The sequence below is a fragment of the Mercenaria mercenaria genome, unplaced genomic scaffold, assembly GCF_021730395.1.
Source record: "Mercenaria mercenaria strain notata unplaced genomic scaffold, MADL_Memer_1 contig_3927, whole genome shotgun sequence".
Lineage (NCBI taxonomy): Eukaryota > Metazoa > Mollusca > Bivalvia > Venerida > Veneridae > Mercenaria > Mercenaria mercenaria.
The window spans coordinates 59,370-77,208 of NW_026462115.1; the positions used below are offsets into that span (position 1 = coordinate 59,370).

Sequence of the window (17,839 nt, forward strand, 5' to 3'; positions counted from 1 at the left end):
CGTATATTAATGTATAATAAACTAAATTATTAATTATACGAAATGAAACAAACTTTCAAATCACCACCGTTAAAGGCAAGTGATTTGTTAAATTTTTATATTTAAATAATTTCTGACTTTGCGAATTAAATTTAGGGAAAAAGTCGTGTAATAATTTATGCACTTAATCAAGAATAATTTATAAATAGATAAACTTTAAAATAAAACCCGCTTAAAGTAATTGTTTAGTATGATATTGAAATACATGCGAATTAGATTTAGAAGTAAATTTATGTAGAACGGACTAAATTATTAATCATATATAATTAAATAAATTTCCGAATGAGCGCCGTTAAAGGAAACTGCTTTGTTAAATTTTGAATAATTTATAACCAGATAAATTTTAAAAATACGCCCGCTAGAAATGTAAATTGTTAAGTATTAAGAATTATATAAAACTAAACAAAATTTTAAATAACTGCCGTTAAAAAATAGTGATTTGTTAAATATTATATTGAAATAGTTTCTGACAGTGCAAATTAGATTTAGAAATAAATTGATGTAAAATGGACTAAATTAGAAACTATATAAGACTAGATAAACGTTAAGATAATGGCTGTGAAAGAAAAGTGACCTTTATTAATTAATGAAAATTATAGGTAGGAGAAATGATTAATTTTCATCATGAAAATGGTCTTTCTATAATTAATTCATTTGGAAGGAATTATCAATAGGATAAAAAAATACTACAGCCGTATCCACTCAAAAAGTGATAAAATATCATAAGTAAACAGAAAAAATGGTTTATTTTAAAGTAGGATAAAAATACTACAATATTATTTTTATTTAGAAATACTGTGTTATTTCGCCTATCACTATGTAAAATATAATCACACTGCTCCGATTAATCTGAAATCTGTCCTCGAAGTTTCTCTAAAGCCCATTTAAATTTGTATAGGTAATTAATTATTCGTCTCGGAGTCACTTGAAGGAATTCCGTCAAGTGACTCGGAAACAAAAGAAAACAATATAGGTGTGTATTCCGCTAATTGGATTTCATCTCGAGTCACTTCGACGATTTCCTTCGAGTGACTTCGCATAAATCCTCGGAGTCAGATAGCGAAATTCCTTGACGGAAAATGGCTGACTCGAAGAAACTTCGAGTCGGAGCCTTAGTACTCGTTTTGGCCATCCTCCGAGGATCGAGTAGAATGGGTTTTCCGCTTGAGCTGATCTGTATGGCGCTACGGCTATGTTTTGGGTGCTCTGTACTTCCGAGACATCTACACTTACCTTTTATCTTTGTTATTGTATTAAAGCTTGAATGCCTTCAACAAAAATGACAATACCTGGATGGCATGGACTATTTGATAAGGTAAATATCTACTTGTGTGTTTTCTGTTCCAAATGAATAAATATTATCCTTATTGGATGCACTTTATACTTTCTAATGTTCCAGTAATAAGCTAAGTAAGTGCCCATTTTTTCATGATGTGTTTAACTCCATTGTGGACATTTTGAGTACCCTAAAGCAAGAACATATTTGCTAATGAGACTTTTAGGCTCATTGAGGGTTATTCCAAAGGATATCCACATTGATGTACCTATAATTACTTAAAAATCGTTTGCATTTTTCTTGAGAATATTATTTTATTGCGCCTTTTGTTTGCAATCAGTTAAACAAGATACGCATTTAGTGCAAATAGATTTTGATTTTTGTCATTCTCATGAAAATTTTATCAATTTGTGTGCAAGTTTTTAAATGATGACTGTATAAAAAGCAGCCAAAATGCAATTTACTACACACTAGTATAATAGTGCACAGAAATAAGAAAATCTAAACTTTAATCATGTTCCCGTACAAACAATGTTACGAACAGTTTTTAACCAAGAACAAACAAATGTTTCAGAAGGTAGGTTATATCAATCATCAGGATAAAGAAGAAATCCGGTAAATGAAGACCAATATTCCATACGGGTACTCGGATCACTGCAGCTGCCGAGATACACGTTGTCTCCCTTGTCAAGATTGATCACAACAGACTGGGATATTGCCGCACTCCCTTTGTCTGTATCATTGTCTGTTGGGTCGACCTTAATTATAATAAGTTTATTTCGATTTTTGTAAAGATCACAGTCTACAAGGTCCACTCTGGAACTTGATCTTTTCTTCACTAAGGTGGCAGCAAAATAATAGGTTCCAGGTATGGAGCACTTGTACGTTCCAGAAGACAAATCAAAATCATTCCCATGCTGGTATATTATGCTGGAGAATGTAAGTCTAGATACACCATCGGACGTGCGGTTGTATGGGTTATAAACAGAGAATGCAGACACCGTTGCTGAAGCATATAATATACATATTTAAACATATACTTTTCGGATCATCGTAATAAGTGAATTAAGTGATCAAATGTGTTCGCTACTAACACTATTACCGACCTATTGACTACCTCTCGTTCCGAGATGGTTGAAAAGAACTGCCTTCAGTACATGTTAATGTATTACATTGTCTTCTAACGCTTTAAAGGTAAGTATCAAACATGTTTTCTGTAGATGCATGAAGTGGTTAAAATTTTCCAGATTCCCTGGATTGGTTCTTACAAGAGACATACTAATATATACTTTGTTTTCTTAGCAATAATTTAACATAGATCTAATTCATTTTTCCATAAGCAGTTTGTATGATAATTTAAGGCAAAGACACTATATGTATAATCTAAAGATAATTTACAAAATTGACAACTAAACTAGCGAATGCTGTCCTGTCTTAATTTTTATACGCTACTAACTAACACAAAGAGGTGGTATAATGTTGTATAAAAATAATAAAGTCAATACGTGAACATTTTTCCGTGCTACATGACTGCATATATAATGGATCTCCACTGCAATATTCTCCGTGATCAGAGGGTTTGGGGTTCGTACATGTCCTTGTCCTCGCCTGAATCCCTCCTCCACAAGTCACAGTACATGTAGACCAGAAACCCCAGTTGGTCCATCCGCTATTCGTCACTACACAAAATAAACAACTATTGATCATTGTATTGCCATGATAAAGAAAACAAGGATTTTTAGATTGCATGGCTGAAAAAGAAAACAGACATTTAATGTATAAACCTTTATAAATACCAACAATCTTGCCCATGATTGGTTCTGCATTATCCCTAGAGCCATGTCAGGGCGGATTTGTTTGTTACATGCCCTAAATAGAAATACCATTCTAAAAATTAACATGAGGGATTGTATCATATGAACGTCAATGTATACGCTTCGTAGAGACAATATATTTGCAATATTTAGCAGAGAGTATTCAAACAAATTGGAAACGCGTCCATATTTTCCTTCCTTTTCATTTTTTCTCGACATGGCCAAATATATTAAATACCTGTAATTTTGCAATTTAAAGAAGAAAAGCAGTTCGTGTAAACTTTCATTATTTTTAGTTTTTATTAACATGTTTTCAATTTTTTATTGTTTTTGTTGAGTTTAACGTTGCACCGACACAATGATAGGTCTTATGGCCACTTCGGAACTTTAGTGTTTGAGGAAGAAGACACCAGGTGCCCTCCATGCATCAATTCCTTACAGGTGGGTACCTAGGTAGAGCCATCTACCTTCTGTAAGCCACCAGAATCTCTTCTTCAAATGAAGTATTCAACAACACAAATGAGGCTCGAACCCACATTGGTGTGAGACGGGTAGTTCGAAGTCAGCGACTTTAATTGCTGGGCCACAACGGTCTCTTCAATGGTTTACATATGGAATATTAAAAAACTGCACAAATTGCATTACATCACATGCATTAATTAATTAAATAATACTTTTGTGTATACAGACAGATTAAGTAGGTAATAATACGTGAAGCAAACTATTGCATCAGTACAGATTCAAATTTACTCAAAAATCAAAATAGTGGTATAGTAAAATATTCAGGCTGATGGTCAAATTCATATAAATGACAGATTGCATTATCCTTGAAGATTTGCCTCTAAACTTGTTTATAACTAAGCTTGGTCATGCATTACGTGTATGTGTGTCTGTGTGCATTCGTGCGTGCATATGTGTGCGTGTGCTTGAGTACCTGGGCACAAATGTTTCGAGCATTTTTCATTTTGAGTACTTTCTCCGGTACAGACGGCTCCTCCGTGAGCAGGTGCCGGGTTCGTACAAGATCTTGACCGTGTCTGCGTTCCGTTACCACATGTGACGTCACATAATGTCCAGTCTGACCAGTTTGTCCACATACCATCGACTGAAAATATAGAATAGTGCTTATTTCACCAATGTGTAGCAAATTAATAATTATATCTTATTTTAATAACAGCTGTGTAGTGACTTATCTGTTATGTGTCGTGGCTACCAGTAATTGTTGAAATATAGGTTTTGATTCTTTCTAACATATTTTGTTTATTATCTGCGCCATATGTCCGTATGACTAGTGGAAAGACTATGTTAATGACAAATATAAATCATAACATGGCATACAGTGAGTATTTGAATTATAACTTTAACTTCAATGTTATTGTAAGATTTGCTCGTAATTTTGTCCTGCATACTATTGAGAAATTTCAAATGACTGTTCCACACCCTAGAATCCATTTTAATGTCTACAACTAACATTTCCTTGAAGAATATTTTCTGTGCTGAATGAAAAACATGTTTATCTAAAAATGAGACCTCAGATTGCAGTGGTGAAAAATTCTTGTTTCAAAGTTTAAGCTCTGGATAATTTATGTCTACGTATGCAAATCCTTCTCCCAGGTAGAGAACATATGAAAGTAGAACAGAGATCGTTTATTACATATTCAGGATTCATTCATTCCAAATTTATCGAAGTTGTTTCCAGTTTGACCTACATATCATTCAGACGGACATTCTGACAAGTTTTCTTTCAGATCAGGTAGTAACTGTGGCCTCTAGATTGTTAACAAGTGGTTTCTAATGACCTAGTTTTTTTCATGAATGACTCAATTTTAAACTTGAGCTAATTTCCGTCAAGACAAACAATCTGATCAAGGTTAATAAAGATCGGACAAATTATGTGTCCTCAACACTTTTTAACATTTTTTTCAAGTATTTGATCTAATAACCAAGGTTTTCACCTTAAAAGACTCAGTACTGAACTTACTATATGATTTTATCAAGAAACTAATACTGATTTTATGAAAATTAGGTAGGAAAATTGGATGTTGTTTGGTAAAAAGTGTTATCATGCCATAATAAATTTTTTACTAATTTTTTTATAGTTTCGTGAAAGCCTTGGATGACTGTAATGAAAGCTAAAATTGATAATCGGATATGCTGTCTTATTAAAAACTCCTGTTCGTCCAAAATGTTATCTAAGGTCAGTGTAGTACTCCTGCTTTTTCTACCTATATAATTCATGACTGATTGACATTGTGTCTAAATATTTGATATCCCACAAAATTCCTAAACAGGTAACTGTCCATAGACTTCCAATATCACCGACACATCAGTACTCTCATTGCTTTGATTAATCTTATTTTACAGATATTAGGGTGAAGAGTGGCATTTAATTGTTTTTCAGAAAATATTCAACAGGTGGTTATAAGTATTATATATAATTCAACTTCTCTATTTTAATTTTCACCGCGTGGAGATTTATATAGATACATGTATGAAATGGCTAAACTCAAATGGATAGGAATAAAAGTAAAACTATAACAAGAAGGAACACGAAGTCAATCCAATATGTATTACACTGTCTTCTAACGCTTTAAAGGTTAGTATCAGAGCTACTTTTCTGTAGATGCATGAAGTGGTTAATTTTTTCCCGTGTCTCTGGTTTAGTCCTTACATCATACATACTAATATATACTCGGCTTTTTATCAATAATTTACCACACATCTATTCCACGTTTTGATACGCAGTATGTATGATAATTTAGCTGAATGAGACTATATGTATAATCTTTATATAGTGCTTGAGATATTTCTGACGGTAACTTTAAAGATAATTTACAAACAAAAGTTATTTTGACAACTAAACTAGCGAATGCTGTCCTGTCTTAACTATTATACTCTACTAACTAACATAAAGAGAAGGTATAATGTTGTATAAAAATAAAGTAAATACGTGAACATCTTTCCGAACTACATGACTATATTTAATGGATCCCCGGTACAATATTCTCCATGATCAGAGGGTTTGGGGTTCGTACATGTCCTTGTCCTCGCCTGAATCCCTCCTCCACAAGTCACAGTACATATAGACCAGATACCCCAGTTGGTCCATCCGCCATTCGTCACTACACAAAATAAGTAAGTATAGATAATTAAATTGTCGTAATAAAGAAAACAAGGAATTTTAAGAAATGATGCTTCAATACAGACTTTCAGGACAGCGGCAAATTGCATGATTGAAAATAAAAAAAAAACAGATATTTAATGTATGAACCTTTATCTTTGCCATAATAGGGTTCTGCATTCTTCCACAGGCCATGTTATGGTTTATTTGTTAATTACATGCCCTAAGAAGAAGTAACATTCTGAAATTAACAAGAAAGATTTTATCGTATCAACTTCAAACTATACGCTTCGTAAAGAACAATATATTTGCATAAGAATGTTTAACAGAGAGTATTCAAACAAATTTGAAATGCGTTCATATTTCCTTGTTTTTCTGTTCTTTTTATAGAAATAGCCAGATATATGCAATATTTTTTTTGCAATTTTTGAGATATTTCTGACGGTAACTTTAAAGATAATTTACAAACAAAAGTTATTTTGACAACTAAACTAGCGAATGCTGTCCTGTCTTAACTATTATACTCTACTAACTAACATAAAGAGAAGGTATAATGTTGTATAAAAAATAAAGTAAATACGTGAACATCTTTCCGGGCTACATGACTGTATATTTAATGGATCCCCGGTACAATATTCTCCATGATCAGAGGGTTTGGGGTTCGTACATGTCCTTGTCCTCGCCTGAATCCCTCCTCCACAAGTCACAGTACATATAGACCAGATACCCCAGTTGGTCCATCCGCCATTCGTCACTACACAAAATAAGTAAGTATAGATAATTAAATTGTCGTAATAAAGAAAACAAGGAATTTTAAGAAATGATGCTTCAATACAGACTTTCAGGACAGCAGCAAATTGCATGATTGAAAATAAAAAAAAAAACAGATATTTAATGTATGAACCTTTATCTTTGCCATAATAGGGTTCTGCATTCTTCCACAGGCCATGTTATGGTTTATTTGTTAATTACATGCCCTAAGAAGAAGTAACATTCTGAAATTAACAAGAAAGATTTTATCGTATCAACTTCAAACTATACGCTTCGTAAAGAACAATATATTTGCATAAGAATGTTTAACAGAGAGTATTCAAACAAATTTGAAATGCGTTCATATTTCCTTGTTTTTCTGTTCTTTTTATAGAAATAGCCAGATATATGCAATATTTTTTTTGCAATTTCAAGAAAAAAACGTTCAAGAAAAGAAAAGCAATTTGTCTAAAATTTCATTTTCCTTATTTTTTCAACTTTATTTTGTATTGTTTTCCTTTTTATTGGGTTAAACGTCGCACCTGCACAATTAAAGGCCCTATGGTCACTTCGGAGTTTTGATGGTTGAGGAAGACACCAGGTGCCCTCCATGCATCAATTCATTACGGACGATTACCTGGGTAGAACCATTGACCTTTCGTACGACAACAGGATGTCTTCCTCAAATGAAGCATTCAACGCCCCAGCTGAGGCTCAAACCCACACCGGTGAGAGACAGGTAGTTCGAAGCCAGCGATCTCAATCACTTGGCCATAACGGTCTCTTCAACGGTTTATATTTGAAATATATTCAAAGATAAACACAAATTGTATTGCATCACATGCATTAATTAATAAAATAATACGTTTGTGAATAAAGACAGATTAACTTAGTATAATATACGTGAAGCAAAATATTGTATCAGTACAATTCAGATTTACTCAAATATCAAAATAGTGGTATAGTAAAACATTCAGGCTGATGGTCAAATTCATATAAGTGAGATTAAGTTGGCATTATCCTTGAATAGTTGCATCTAAACTTGATTATAACTAAACTTGGCCATGCATTACGTGTGTGTGTGTTTGTGTGCGTTCGTGCGTGAATGCGTGTGCCTGAGTACCTGGGCACAAATGTTTCGAGCATTTTTCATTTTGAGTACTTTCTCCGGTACAGACGGCTCCTCCATGAGCAGGTGCCGGGTTTGTACATGATCGAGTCCGTGTCTGCGTTCCGTTACCACATGTGACGTCACATAATGTCCAGTCTGACCAGTTTGTCCACTTACCATCGACTGAAAATATAGGACAGTGCTTATGTCATCGATTGTATAGCAAATTAATAATTATATCTTATTTTGATAACAGCTGTGTAATGACTGTATCAGTTGTTTAATGTGACTACCAGTAATTGTTGAAAATATAGGTTTGCACGCTTTCTAGTATGCTTTGTTTATTATCTGCGCCATATGTCTGTATGACTAGTGGAAAGACTATGTTAATGACAAATATAAATTAAAGCATTGCATATAGAGAGTATTTGAATTATAACTTTAACTTCAAAGTTATTGAAAGCTTTTCTTGTCTATTTGTCCTGTATACTATTGAGAAACTTCAAATGAATTCTGCACACCCTATGACCCATTTTAATGCCTGTACTTTACGTTTTCTTGAAGAATATTTCCTGTGTTGAATAAAAATCATGTTTAGCTGAAAATGAGACCCCAGATTGTAGTGCTGAAAAAAAACACTTGTTTCAAAGTTTAATCTCTGGATAATTTATGTCTAAGTGTGTAATTGAATCCTTCTCCCAGGTAAAGAACATATGAAAGTAGAACAGAGATTGATGACAAAATATTCAGGATTCATTCATTCCAAAATAATCGAAGTTGTTTCCAGTTTGACCTACATATCATTCAGACGGACATTCTGACAAGTTTTCTTTCAGATAAGGCGGTACATATATGGCCTCTAGATTGTTAACATGTAAAATTTTGAAAATTAGCACTTCATTTTTTGCATTCTAGGACAGTTTTATGGACTAACCTGTTAAATTCGGGAAAAATGATAAAATCAAGCTTTCTTGAAGGTAAAATTCTTAGTTTCTTTTAGATAAATAATATGAATTATGTCGGGGTCGTATGTAGCAGCAGCCGCATATACCTTACATGCAGTCCTAATGTTGCCTTTTTCGAAAAACATTTTCTTTCCTTCTTGTCTTTTTTCCTTTTTTAAAGATTTTCCAGAGGGGGTCAGGACCCCTCCCCGACCCCCCCCCCCCCCCCCCCCCCCCCTCTGGATCCGCGCATGGTGACATATCAAGCTTTCTCAGTTTCTGTTTATGCAGGTAAACTTGTGTTTGGTTAAATTTCAACAGAGCACAATTGTCTGAACAGTGTACAAACTAATTACTGTTTTTTCAGGCAAGGGTGGAAAAAAAGTGGTAGAAAATGAAAGCAGTAACATTTTTATTAAAAAAAAATAAACAATGAGACAAACATTTCCAACATCTTTAGACGGTTCAAAAATCCCATGTTTAACATACGATAAAGCCCGAAACGCGTGAAAATGTTCCGAATGTAAATCGGGTGAAGTAAGCGCTCTATGTATGCGTCTAGATTTATTAAACTGTGCGAGTATACTTACTTATTTACTTGAGGATGAAAAAAACGTGTTTTTTAAATGTTGCTCTTAAACAAGGGTGGCGGTTGAACTACTAAAAGTACAACAACAGTTAATTCACAACAAATCGTACGGTATGTTTTATAATCAGTAGAAGCTAGTCGTATTTACGCTTATAAGACCTGTTTCACCCACAAGTAAAGAATTCACAGGTCCATCATGAAATATTTTCCCCAGCACGCATATACTTGTCCTATTCAAAATGATCGCGGCCTCATCGGCCGCGATCAATGAATGTCTTTGTTTTATTGTGAGCAATGTTTTGTGGGCTAATGATCTCAAAAACAGTCGGGGTCATTACAGGTCATGGCAATCTAAATATATTAAATCATATCCTAAAAATCTAATATCTATAGTTTATGCAAACTAACCACACTTTCCTAACCAGAATCTTAACAGATGTAATGTAAACACATTTCCATTTGCTCAACTTTACATATCTCTATCAAAGGTTATCATCTCACTGAACAGCTGATTATTTGTTTACATGTTATGTAAGCAGATACTGGTTTAAACATATTTATTTTCCCAATATGTACATTTCAATGATTTTTACAAACATAAATTCTGGATTGGACTGGAAGCCAGTAGGCTTATTGAAGTCCTCTCCATAAGCAGATATTGATGACGTCATACGCATCAATCCGTTGTTACAATTTAATATAAATAAAACGCATTATTCTACAAATCTCCGATAATCGTGGTAATCCTACATCACAACCAAATTATAAAATTCTTGTATCTAAGCCAAATGTACCACATGAAAGGCGAAAATTGTAAAAATAATAATGTAAACAAAAGGATCGTGTGAACTAGCCATCACAGCCATCCGAAAGCGAAAGTTGAAGATGGTCGTAACTTACGGTGTGTTACGAAGATGGTCTAAACGTGTCACGTGACCCAAGTTTTTCTCTTATTTTTAAAAAAATGATGAAATATATATACATAAATATATTTTTTATCATTTAAATAAAGTATTAGTGTATCACGCATCTACGAATAAAAAAATCTGTACAGTATCGAAAACGTGTCACGTGACTTGCTCAATGTCCCACACGCGAAAAAAAAAATAGCATACCAATAAACCCACCGCCTGCTGGCGGCGGGTAACAAGTGGTTTCTAATGACCTAGTTTTTCCCTGAATGACCCATTTTTAGCTCACCTGAGCAATGTTCAGGTGAGTTTTTCTGATCGCTCGATGTCCGGCGTCTGTCGTCTGTCTGTCGTCTGTTGTCTGTCGTCCGTAAACGTTTAGCTTGTGTATGCGATAGAGGCTGTATTTTTTACCTGATCTTCATGAAATTTAGTCAGAATGATTACCTTGATAAATTCGGTCAAAATAATTGTCTTGATGAAATCTAGGTCAATTTTTAATATGGGTTATCTGGGTACAATAAGTAGTTCACTAGGTCAAATCAAAGAAAAACCTAGTGTATGCGATAGAAGCTGTATTTTTCGATTGATCTTCATATAGTTTAGTCAGACTGATTGCCTTGATGAAATCTAGGTCGAATTTGAATACGGGTCATATGGGGTCAAAAAGTAGGTCACTAGGTCAAATCAAAGAAAAACCTTGTGTATGCGATTGAGACTGTATTTTTCCGTTGGTCTTCATGAAATTTGGTCAGAATGATCGCCTTGATAAAATTTAGGTCAAGTTTGAATATGGGTCATCTGGGGTCAAAAACTAAGTCACTAGGTCATATAAATACTTGTTTAAACTCGAGAGACCACTTTTTAGTCCAAAAATTTGCCAAAATATTGGTTTCAATGAAATCACTAGGTTAAACATGTTAACACTGTTATGGTGTGTTTCTCAGGCCATCTTGGCCCTCTTGTTTTAACTTTAGCTAAAATCCGTCATAAAAAACAGTCCGACCATGGTTTATGAAGATCAGGAAAACTATGTGTCCTCAAGAGTATTAATATTTGATCTAATGACCAAGAGTTTTAACTTGAATGACTCAATAATACTGAACTAATTATGTTATTTAATCAAGAAACTGTACTGATCCGATTTTATGAAAATCAGGTAGGTAACTTGGTTAAAGTTTGCTAAAAAGTGTTATCATACCATAATAAAATGTGTACTAAATTTTTGATTGTCTTGCGAAAGCCTTGGATGACTGTAATGAAAGCTAAAATTGCTAGTCGAGTATGATGTCTTATTAAAAACTCCTGTTCGTCCAAAATTATATCTAAGGTCAGTGCAGTGCATTTGCCTTCTCTACTTATACAATTCATGACTGATTAACATTGTGTCTAAATATTTGATATCCCACAAAATTCCTAAACAGGTAACTGTCCCTAACCAAAATTAAGAAGACTTATTTATCACCGGCCCATCATACTCTCAGTGCTTTGATTCAGTCTTATTTTACAGACATTTTAGTGTAAGAGTGGAATTTAATTAAATGTCAGAGAATATTCTACAGGTGGTTATAAGTATGATATGTAATTCTCTTTTTTAATTTTATATTTATATAGATATGAAATGGCTAAACTCAAATGGATAGGAATTAAAGTACAATTATAATAAGTAGGAACACGAAATCAGTATAATGTATATTACATTGTCTTCTAACGCTTTAAAGGTTAGTATTAGAGCTGTTTATCTGTAGATGCCTGAAGTGGTTAAAGTTTTCCCGTTTCGCTTGATTAGTCCTTACAACAGACATTCTAATATATACTTTGTTTTCTTAGCAATAATTTGATAAACATCTAATCACTTTTTGAAACGCAGTATGTATGATAATGTAACGGAAAGACACTATATGTATCATCTTAATATAGTGCTTGAGATATTTCTGACGGTATCTGTATTATATTTTAAAAAGTAGCGAATTTTTATACACCATTAACTAACACAAAGAGAAGGTATATTTTTCTATGAAAAACATAAATACGTGAACATTCCGTACTACATGACTGTATATGTAATGCATCCCCGATACAATATTCTCCGTGATCAGAGGGTTTGGGGTTCGTACATGTCCTTGTCATCGCCTGAATTCCTCCTCCACAAGTCACTGTATATGTAGACCAGATACCCCAGTCGGTCCATCCGCCATCCGTTACTACACAAAATAAACAACAACTGATAATTATATTGCCATAATAAAGAAAACGGAATCTTAGGAAATGATGCTTAAATACAGACTTTCAGGACTGAGCAAATTACATGACTGAAAATCAAAAACAGATATTTAATGGGTTTTTATGTATGCCAAACAATCTGTGCCATAATAGGGTTCTGCATTACTCCACAGGTCATGTCAGGGCTGATATGTTAAAAAGAAGTACCATTCTGAAATTAACAAGAGGGATTTTATCGTATCATCTTCAATCTATATGCTTCGCAGAGACAATATATTTGCGTAAGAAGGTTTAGCAGCGAGTATTCAAACAAATTTGAAACGCGTCCACATTTCCTTGTTTTTCTCCTTTTTTTCTTCGAAATGGCCAAATATATGCAACATATTTTTTGCAACATCAAGGTTTAAGAAAAGAAAAGCAGTTTGTCTAAAATTTCATTTTCTTAATTTTCTTAACTTTATTTTTAATGTTTTTCATTTTGTTTGGTTAAACGTCGCACATACACAATTGAAGGTCCTATGGCCATTCGGAGCTTTGATGGTTGAGGAAGACACCAGGTGCCCTGCATGCATTAATTCATCACGGGCGGGTACCTGGGTAGAACCATCGACCTTCCGTAAGCCAACAGGGTGTGTTCGTCAAATGAAGCATTCAACGCCCAAACTGAGGTTCGAACCCATATCAATGAGAGACAGGTAGTTCGAAGCCGGAGATCTTAATCACTTGGCCATAACAGTCTCTTCAACGGTGTATATATGAAATGTTCAAACAAAAACACAAATTGTATTACATCACATGCATTGATTAATAAAATAATACGTTTGTGAATAGAGACTGATTAACTTAGTTCATATACGTGAAACAAAATATGTATCAGTACAAATTCAAATTTGCTCAAAAATCAAAATAGTGGTATAGTAAAACATTCAGACTGATGGCCAAATTCATATAAGTGAGAATAAATTGGCATTATCCTTGAATAATTGTATCTAAACTTGATTATTACTAAACTTGGCCGTGCATTACGAGTGTGTGCTTGTGATCGTTCATGCGTGTGCGTGAGTACCTGGGCACAACTGTTTCGAGAATTTTTCATTTATTCCCAGGACCATGTCAGGGCTTATTTGTTAATTACATGCCCTAAAAAGGAGTACAATTTTAAACTTTACAGGAGAGATCATATCGTATAATTTTCAATCTATGCGCTTTGCAGGGACAATATATTTGCATAAGAATGTTTAGCAGAGAGTATTCAAACAAATTGAATACGTATCCATATTTTCCTTGCCTTTCTTGTTTTCAACATGGTCAAATATATACAATATCTGTTTCTTGCAATGTTAATAAAGAAAGGTTGAAGAAAAGAAAAACAGTTTGTCTACAATTTCATCTTCTTTTAGTTTTTAGTTGTTCTTCAACGTTATATTGCTTTTGTTTTGTTCGATTTATCGTCGCACCGGCACAATTATAGGTCCTATGGCCACTTCGAAGCTTTGATGGTTGAGGAAGACACCAGGTGCTCTTCATGCATCAATTCATTACGGGTGGGTACATGCGTAGAACCATCAACCTTCCGTAAGCCCACAGGATGTATTCCTCAAATGAAGCATTCAACGCCCCAAATGTGGCTCGAACCCACATCGGTGAGAGGCAGGTAGTTTGAAGTCAGCAACCTTAATCACTTGGCCATAACGGTCTCTTCAAAGGTGTACATGTGGAATATGAAAAAAAAAATTGTATTACATCACATGTATTAATTAATAAAAAATAGACAGATTAACGTAGTAAATATACGTGAAACAAGATATTGTATCACTACAAATACAAATTTACTCAAAAATAAAAAAAACTGGTATAGATAAACAATCCAGTTGATGGTCAAATTCATTTAAGTGAGAATAAGTTAGCATTATCCTTGTGTATTTGCCTCTAAACTTGTTTATAAGTAAACATAGCCATGCATTACGTGTAATCAGGCATTAAATATGACCTCTAAATTGTTAAAGTGGTTTCTAATGACCTAGTTTTTCCCTGAATGAAACAGTTTTAAACTTCAGTTAATTTCATTTTGTTTTAATTTTTTGTTCTGTATAATTAAATTCAGAACAATTTACTATCTTATACGTGAGATCCGCGGGAATACAAGTTCACATTGTGAATTATTAATGTGCACTTTATTTGACCTAGCGGGGCGGGGTTTCGCAACGGTCCACTACATTATTGTGCAGGGTATGTAGTACATTCAACCAATGTAGCGTTGAATTTTAATCGTTTGTTACCGAAGATTACGGAATTAAACAATTATATTGCTTTACCTATTTTGCTCGTTTCTTGAGATTACCGTTATTTGCATAAGTCAGAGATTTACTTCGCAACGGTCCACTACATTATTGTGCAGGGTATGTAGTTCATTCAACCAATGTAGCGTTGAATTTTAATCGTTTGTTACCGAAGATTACGGAATTAAACAATAATATTGCTTTACCTATTTTGCTCGTTTCTTGAGATTACCGTTATTTGCATAAGTCAGAGATTTACTCCGCCCTGCCAGGTCAAATAAAACGCACTATATAGGTTGAGAGAATTTATACGAACCAATCACTACCACAATGTACCAGACCAATTACGGCCAAGCGCCTGGCAGTAATATCGAATGTGCATATTTCACTAGCCCGATAAAATGGGTTTCGATGCTGCTTCATATACCCATCCGCATTGTACTCGACGTCCGCACTGTTTCAACATTTGCGTATATACTCTAATCTCTGTTGTCATATCTAACAATTCAGCAGTAACATTTTAGTCTTTTCAACTAAATGGGACCAGAGAACGTATATATTTTCCTTCTGAAAAGTAACTGATTTCCAGGATGCAAGGAATTTATAGAGATGTGCATTCAGGGACATGATATTATTCAGAACAGTTGACTTGGATTATATATATAATTTCCACTTCAATTAAATTTAATCTACTAAATACGGAGCATAAATACACATTCAATTAAACTCGTTAATCCTGTTCTATAGTATTAATTTGTGAAACTGTAATATCGCGAATGCATGGTATTGAGAACAACGTGAGGTACATGAGAGTAAAGTTAATTATTAGAGCCAAGCATTTGGTGGAAGCCCAACATACATCACTCTGTCCGTCAATCCGTCCAATCGTCTGTCTATTTGTAACTAGACACCTCTCTGTCGGATCAGAAATTTGAAACTATTCAAAAATTTTGTAAAATCTTTACACAATGAGAGGGAATTAAAGGAAGTGCAGTGTATAAAAAGAATAATTCTACCATTCTTACTTTTTTGAATAACTCCTTTATTAGTTTTCCAGACAATTTCTCTATCAGTACTGAGGTGAATTAATGCAACTACATACAAAGATACAGAATCTTTATCATATGTACTCAAGGCACTTTTTTACTTTTGTCCGGAGAATAACTCCAGAACGATAAATGTGTTTTGTTGAATATCATACAATGACAGAGGTCATTGTGAGAAATGGCACTGTACATAAATCATACCTCTACCATGCTTACCATTTTTAATTATCTCCATTTATTAAATATTGTTGCCCGGTCCAAATCTCTTAATTATGTAGAAGGGATGTATACAAAGATAAGGTAAAATTAGGAAAAGTGCAGTGTGCACGAACAATTTAACCGAAAAACATTTTTTTTTTTATTTTATTTTGTTGGGTTTATTGTCGCACCGACATTAGGTATATGGACTTTCAGCTTTAAGGAGAAGACCAGGTGCCTCCGTGCATATTTCAATCACAGCGGCACTGGTAACACGACTTCTAGCCGGAGCTTCCCCACGTGAAGATTCTACGCCAAATGAGGTCGACACATCGATGAGGGCATTTGAAGTCAACGACTCTAACCACTCGGCCACGGAGCCCCAAACATTTGGAGAACTCCAAATATTATTGTAAAGGATATTCTATACTTGACAAATTGACAGTGATATCATACATCACATATGAGAAAATCATACTGCAGTTACTTTATCATTTTTTATTATAGCTTATAAGGCGTTGTGTTTTTATTTCAGAAAATGAACAGTATAAGAAACGGCTGACAAAGTGTACAAGAAAGCTTGTAGAGAAACTTTCTCCTTGGGTGCTTTTAGATCAACTTTTGGAAAGCGAATTTCTAACTTTTGTAGAAACTCGAGATATACGGGTATTTCAATTGTATTCGTTGAATTGCTAATTACTCTCAGTACAATAGTTAATTTGTGCTTTACTCCAAAGAAATGCATTTTCTAGTCAGGGTTTCTTCCTCTTACTTCTATAATGAAATATCCATTACAAATTGACATATACACCCGCAATATATATAAAACTGCAATACATTAAAATCAATGCTCCTTATTAGTGAATATAAAGAAATACCTCTATGTTAATTAAACAAATTTTACAAAATCTTCAATTTTACCATTTCTAAAATAATTTCCTTTATTACTTAATTATTCATAAAACTAAAGACTATTTGTTCTATCAAACAATACTGAAATACATTTTACAGGAATTACAATTGACGTCAGATAAAAATAAAGCTTTACTTCAAAAGGTGATGATGAAAGGAAAACGCGGATATATGGAATTTAAAGACTGCCTTCGAAAATGCAATCACGGGCATCTTGCTGAGTTGTTGGAAAGAGAAGAAAATTGACTTCATGGTGAAAGTTAATCAGACAAAATCAACGAAGTTGTCAAATGGTTGGGATCATACACAGTTTACTCTTGTGCAATTGTGTGTTGTGCCATCAAAGAAAAAGCTATGATATTTTAGATTGGCTGTTTATCTGCTGTCCCAAAGGCACATTTTATTTTGTCCTTAGACTTTGTAAAGTCATATCTTTTGCTTTCGCCAAATACTTTTTCCTCATGCACTCAGTTGTTTGGGAAACAAGTGTTTCTAACTACAAATATTTTCTTGCTTAGATCTGACCAAATTTAAAAGTTGTTCATCAGATTTGCCGCTTATATTTTATCACATTGTTTTTTGTTTGTGCTTGCATGATTGAAAAATGAAAAATATCTGTCAGGATC

The 17,839-nt window shown here is 33.9% G+C and overlaps 1 protein-coding gene and 1 long non-coding RNA gene across 2 annotated transcripts; both read right to left on the minus strand.

Moving 5' to 3' along the window:
* Positions 1-1,902: 1,902 nt before the first annotated feature.
* On the minus strand, positions 1,903-3,127 carry LOC123537999 (complement C1q tumor necrosis factor-related protein 4-like). Its single transcript, XM_045321957.2, has 2 exons — positions 3,112-3,127; positions 1,903-2,321 (listed from the first exon to the last, which is right to left on the minus strand). Exons 1-2 carry the CDS (start codon positions 3,125-3,127, stop codon positions 1,903-1,905), a joined length of 435 nt encoding a protein of 144 aa, XP_045177892.2.
* An 898-nt stretch (positions 3,128-4,025) lies between these two features.
* On the minus strand, positions 4,026-8,350 carry LOC128553537 (uncharacterized). The gene is made up of 3 exons (XR_008369364.1): positions 8,124-8,350; positions 6,831-7,004; positions 4,026-4,234 (listed from the first exon to the last, which is right to left on the minus strand). It is a non-coding gene; the product is annotated as an uncharacterized LOC128553537 (long non-coding RNA).
* Between the last annotated feature and the right edge of the window lie 9,489 nt (positions 8,351-17,839).